The 5,893-nt window shown below is 62.0% G+C and overlaps 1 protein-coding gene across 1 annotated transcript; it reads left to right on the top strand.

Moving 5' to 3' along the window:
• The first annotated feature begins 582 nt into the window (after positions 1-582).
• Positions 583-5,685, top strand: DLX3 (distal-less homeobox 3). The gene is made up of 3 exons (XM_006105266.3): positions 583-1,121; positions 2,112-2,302; positions 3,835-5,685. The coding sequence occupies exons 1-3, from the start codon at positions 797-799 to the stop codon at positions 4,180-4,182; spliced, it is 864 nt and encodes a 287-aa protein (XP_006105328.1). The 5' UTR covers positions 583-796; the 3' UTR covers positions 4,183-5,685.
• The last annotated feature ends 208 nt before the right edge of the window (positions 5,686-5,893 follow it).

Raw genomic sequence — 5,893 nt, forward strand, 5'->3', positions numbered from 1 at the left:
ATATTCAAACATTTTCTTCAACCTAGATTCCCTTTTTCCTTTCTTTTGATTTTAAAAGAAATTAAAACATTTCCATGGGCCCTGGATCGTTCCCATTTGGTCGGGTTTGTCTGCCTGTCACTTGCGCCCCCCCCCCGCCCCCCCAACACACACACATCCCTTTAGACCACCTCCCTCCACAAGCACCCAATGGGCAAATCCCCCTCCTTCCTCACCGCACCTGAGCCCCCCTCCCACCCTCCAGCCAGGGAAAGGGACACACTGACAGATTCGGGGGTCTCTTCACAGACACCCTACCCCCCACTTCTGCCTTCAGAGACACTGGGGTTTATCGGGGTTGGGGGAGAAAGCCACAAGAGGAGGAGCGAGGAGCGGGGTGTGTGTGTGTGTGTGTGTGTGTGTGTGTGTGTGTGTGTGTGTGTTGGTAACAACAAAGAATGGAGGGGAGAGGAGGAGAGCGGCGAACGAAAGAGCACTAGAGCGTGTTTTGCCTCGAAGGCAAGACTTGCAGCCAATCAGCGCGCCGGAGCCTCCCTGGGCGACTCCTCCGAGTCTATAAGCGGCCGGCGGGGCGGCGCTGGCGGCATTGGACTGCGGCTGGGGACGCGGAGAGGCGCGCGCAGCGACCGTCCGAAGGCCGGCGCTCAGTCTAAGCGCCCCTGGGCCTCCCCTCCCCCGAGACGCCGCCGGACCCTCCTCCCGCGCCGCGGACACACACCCCCGCCTCGGCTCCTCCGCCTCCCCGCGCTCCCGCCGGCGGCCGGGCCAGCCCCGGCGTGGCGCGGCTCCCGCCACCATGAGTGGCTCCTTCGATCGCAAGCTCAGCAGCATCCTCACCGACATCTCCAGCTCGCTGAGCTGCCATGCGGGCTCCAAGGACTCGCCCACGCTGCCCGAGTCTTCCGTCACCGACCTGGGCTACTACAGTGCCCCCCAGCACGACTACTACTCGGGCCAGCCCTACGGCCAGACGGTGAACCCCTACACCTACCACCCCCAGTTCAACCTCAACGGGCTCGCGAGCACGGGCGCCTACTCGCCCAAGTCGGAATATACCTACGGGACCTCCTACCGGCAGTACGGAGGGTACCGGGAGCAGCCGCTGCCCGCCCAGGACCCAGGTGAGGACGCGGAGAGTGGGAGGCACCGGCGGGCTCCCCGGGGGAAGGAAGGCGGGGAGTTGGAGCCGAGATCTAGAGACGCGTCGGCGACCCGACAGGGACAGCCCGGGGCGAGGGAAGGCGGGAGGCGACCCCGGGAGGAAGCCGGGTTTTCCAGCCCCGGGACGGCGCGCGTCTGGGGCGCGCTGCTCGCTCCGCGCCCGGGCCTCGGAGGAAGATCGGGGAGAGTTAGGGGGGAGCGGAAGGGGGCCGCGGGTTGTCGGGGAGCCTCCTAATGGAGGTGCTTTCGCGGGGAGCTCGGCGGACAGTCCTCCGCCTGGCTGCAGAGGGCTTGGGGGTGGGCACCGGGGACAGCAAGCTCCAGGGACGCTGTGGATTTGGGCCGGGAGAGAGGGGATGGTGAGGGGGACATGCGGAGAGAGGCACCCCAGAATTAGGGAAGCAGCGACCGAGAAGTGGAGGAGCTGAAAGAGAAAGGTGAAGACAAAGTGAGAGAAAGGCCAGAAGGAAGGAACGGGGACAGGACGGAAAGAGAAGGGAGAGAGGCAGGGAGGGAGGGAGGAGTTTGTACTATGTTTGTAACTTCTCAGAAAACCGAAAATTATCCTAAAATAAAAGTTTTTTTAAAAAAGAAGAAGAAGGAATGAGGGTCGGGAAAGAGGAAAGAAGCGAGACAGCAAGCTGGGGAGAGAAGGGCGGCGAGCCGGGAAGGCGCCGTGAGCAAAGCCTCGGCGGAGCCGGCCCGGGAGGTGCGGGCGCCGAGACTGTGCGCCGAGCCGGGCGCTGGGCGCTGGGAGCGCCGCGGCGAGGGCGGCCGCCGGTCGGCTCTGTGGCCGCCGCTCCCTCCCCGGGCGCCGGCGGCGGAGCGCGCAGCCTGGAAATCCCGGGGGAGTTCGTGGACCCGAGGGTGGGGCTCCCCGCGGGGCCCGGGAGGTCGCCGGGGCCGCAGGCCGAGACTAAGCCACCTCCCGCCCGGTGCGTTGCTCGCAGTGTCGGTGAAAGAGGAGCCGGAAGCCGAGGTGCGCATGGTGAACGGGAAGCCCAAGAAGGTCCGCAAGCCGCGCACCATCTACTCCAGCTACCAGCTGGCCGCCCTGCAGCGCCGCTTCCAGAAGGCCCAGTACCTGGCGCTGCCCGAGCGCGCCGAGCTGGCCGCGCAGCTGGGCCTCACGCAGACACAGGTCAGTCTGGGGGACATCTAGGCTGGCGGGGCGTCGGTGGGGCCGCGCGGGACCCCGGACTCCCCAGGCACTACCGAGCTTGAAGGGCCTTTTAAACTCCCTGCAGCCCTTGGAAGCCCTTGCCTGTGGATAGAGGGGCCCCCCAAGTCTCCACTTCTGTCCGAAGTTCCCCGTTAGCACCGCATGGGTGTTTGAGAGCCTGTGCAACTGTGTGTGTCTGTGGCCAGCAGAGGTGTTGTCCTTCCTCTCTACTCCCGAACCCCAAACTCCCACAGTCTCCCCTCCCCGCCACTCACAGTGCTGGCCCCTCGCTTGATAGGAGTCCACATGTGTCTTCTCAGCAGGCCAGCATGTGTGCAGAGGTGTACGTACATGTGCACGCACGTGTACAATATTTGCACACATGCTCTTGTGTCTGGGTACACGTGGGAATGCGCACATAAAGGAGGGTGACCTGTCAAGGGCCATGGCGTTTGTGGAGGGGGGGAGTGTGGACGTGACTGTGCACACTGGTGAGTGCACGCACAAAAATGCATACTTGCTTCAAAACACCACTCTGCTGCTCATCCTCCCCATGCTCCACCCTTCCTCTGCCTGGAGCGGAGAGGAGAGATTCCCTCCCCAGGGGGACAGGGACTCCAGGTGGGAGCCCCGCCCTCGGCCTAAAGCCCCCAGCCGCCTGTCCCTGCTCAGGGGAGGAGTGGTGGCAGCCTGGCTCCCTGCAGGTGTTGACAGGCTGGCCTGGGCTGCGGCTGCCTGCGTGGGGCCCCGGCCGGGAATCTGGGTCACCCGGTGAGAAGCTGATTCATTGTTTGTACCAGTCATGGGGTGGGGAGCAGCAGGGGGAGGGGGAGATACCCCGGGGAAGTGTGGGGAAGCCTGGCTCACCTGCTCCCGAGTCCCCAGGTCACCCCCATTAGGCAGCCCCGGAGGTCTCCTCCGTGCCCCGGTCTGTGGGTGTTTATCTGGGAGGAGGATCTGTGTGTGTGTATCTTTATAGTCTAGTGTCTGTGTGTGAAGTGGCGAGTGGGTACGTTCCTGCACATGGAGATGCGTGTGTGGGTGTGTGTTTGTATCTGTGTGCCTCTGGGTTTCTAATGTGAACAAGAGGCCACCAACTGCCCATCGCCCACCTGGGTGCCTCTTACTGGGCGTTTGCTGTATACCCGGCTGCTCTGAGTTCTTCCTCTGTCTTAACTCGTTTGAGCATCGTAATGACCCCGGGAGGTAGGTGATGGGGCTTCGACCACCCCCACTTTCAGATGAGGAAGGCCAGAACCAGAGAGGTTAAGTAACTTGCCCCAGGTCACACACACTCGGAGTAAGTGGCCGAGTAGAATTTGGATCCAGGCGGTTGGAAGTTCCTGCCACAGCTCTATCCCGGGTAGAAGAAAAGATGGTGGCCTGGGAGTCAGGATACCAGGGTTTTGCCTGGGTCCTGGCGTTTGGCACGGGGACTGGCCTTGCCGTCTCTAAGCTGGATGTCCCTCATGCTGAGAGGCTAACTAGCTCCCCTTTCTTCTCGGGCGCAGGTGAAAATCTGGTTTCAGAACCGCCGCTCCAAATTCAAGAAGCTCTACAAGAACGGGGAGGTGCCCCTGGAGCACAGCCCCAACAACAGCGACTCCATGGCCTGCAACTCGCCTCCGTCACCCGCCCTCTGGGACACCTCCTCCCACTCCACTCCGGCCCCTGCCCGAAGCCAGCTGCCCCCGCCGCTCCCGTACAGTGCCTCCCCCAGCTACCTGGACGACCCCACCAACTCCTGGTACCACGCACAGAACCTGAGCGGACCCCACTTACAGCAGCAGCCGCCTCAGCCGGCCACCCTGCACCATGCCTCGCCGGGGCCCCCGCCCAACCCTGGGGCTGTGTACTGAGCACCCACCGGCCTGAACCTCCCACGAAGGACTCCCGGGACCAGACAGAAGGCGTCTCTGTCCTCGCCGACACTCAGGAATCATCGAGGAGCACCGGGGGAAGGGAACGCCCCTTCCCCTGCCCTTGTCCCTTCCTCCAGGGACCCAAGAGCTCCAGATGAAATTTGCATGGGCCACGGATGTCCCCTGAACCTCTCTCCCCCTGCCTAGACACTGGGGTACCCTTCCAGATGCTGGGACACCCCACTCCAGCCGGGACAGGTGTTCTCCTTCTGTCCCAGGTGCCTGGATTGGCTTTACGTGGCTTGTCACCTTGCCGCCTCTAACACTTAGTACTTGTTTCCCAGACTGGAGGCCGTGGGGACTGGGGCACTGGGGAGTGTTTGCCGGTCGGGCCTGGTCTGGGACACCAGGCATTGTGGGTGCCGGGGCCTGCCAGGCCTGGTTCCTCCTACGTGAACTGTGGCCCCCTCTTCCTGAGCATCCCCGCTGCTGAAGAGACATTGGACGTGGAGACTGGGACTCAGGGGGGGACCCCAGCCAGCCCCCGCCCCGCACTTGCAGCCCTCGTTTAAGATTTGAGGTTCAAAGCAAGGAAAGTGAGGGGGGGGATATTTTAATATTTGGGGCGTCAGAGGGAAGAACTCCAGGAGTCATCTCCCTCCTCTCCCCGCTCTGGTCGGAGAGGAGCGGTGGGTCTCAGAAGTCTTTCCTAAGGACCCATTTCTTCTTCTGTGTACAGGACTTTGCACAACTTTGGTTTTAAAAGCTGTTGAAAAATAGGAAAACAAAGGGCATTGTTAACAGATAGGATCAATCTCCCCTCGGTAGGCACCTCTGCTCTGCCCCCCCAACTTCCCCCCACCTCTTCCTCTCCCCCCACCCCTCTTCTTCTCCTCCAGTAAGCTGGCAGTTTTGGTGCCAAACCCCAAGTCTCCAAGGAGACATACCAGGCAAGACAAACCCCAAAACACCCCCTTTCCGGTGGCCTTGGAAATGGAGTGCATGGGGTGAGGTGCACAGAAGGGGGGGGTTGTAGCTTGGTGCCTTGAGGGGTGAGGGGGTGGCTATCGGAGGGCTGGTGGCACTGCCTCTCCTGGCCCAGACATCCCCCCAGAGCTAACTTTCCTCCACCCCTGATGTGGTCAACCCTTGCAGAAGAGGAGAGGTAGAAGACTGTAGCTATATATATATATAGTCTGTATTTTTCTAAGAGCAACAGAAAGAAGCTGCCTCCTCCCTGTGTGGTTTCCTATTTATGTGGCCCTTTCCTCCTGGATGTACCTGCCTGTGCGTCGTGAGCTGCGAGACACAGGGATGGGCTCTGGCTGGATTGGGGTTCGGTGGGGGGTGCAGAAATGAGAAGAGAAATGGTGGATCTCCAACAGTCCCACCCAGGGGGGCAGGAACGGAGCCAGCTCCCACTCCCCCCCCAGCCTTCTCATCTCTGCTTTCTTACTGGACCATCTTTATATGTAATGTTAATAAAAAAGAAGGAAATAACCACTGAGCTCTTTGAACTGGAAGCAAGAGCAGACGGGGAGGCGGGCGGGCGGCTCTCGGGGAGGGCCTGGAAGTTGGGGAAGGTGTTCGGTGGGGAGAGAGCACTGAGCCTCCAGGAGCTCTGCTGGGGCTCTGGGCTCACAGGCTGGGCTGGGCCAGGCCCCAGGCAGCAGGTGCTCCTGACCCCATGGCTGCCCCCAGGTCTGGG

The sequence above is a fragment of the Myotis lucifugus genome, unplaced genomic scaffold, assembly GCF_000147115.1.
Source record: "Myotis lucifugus unplaced genomic scaffold, Myoluc2.0 scaffold_655, whole genome shotgun sequence".
NCBI classification, from domain to species: domain Eukaryota; kingdom Metazoa; phylum Chordata; class Mammalia; order Chiroptera; family Vespertilionidae; genus Myotis; species Myotis lucifugus.

Excerpts from the sequence above, each read along its gene's own strand:
- DLX3 (XM_006105266.3), top strand. The coding sequence starts at position 797 with ATGAGTGGCTCCTTCGATCGCAAGCTCAGCAGCATCCTCACCGACATC. Across the intron at positions 1,122-2,111 it reads GCTGCCCGCCCAGGACCCAG|TGTCGGTGAAAGAGGAGCCG; the intron begins GTGAGGACGCGG and ends CGTTGCTCGCAG. Across the intron at positions 2,303-3,834 it reads TGGGCCTCACGCAGACACAG|GTGAAAATCTGGTTTCAGAA; the intron begins GTCAGTCTGGGG and ends TCTCGGGCGCAG.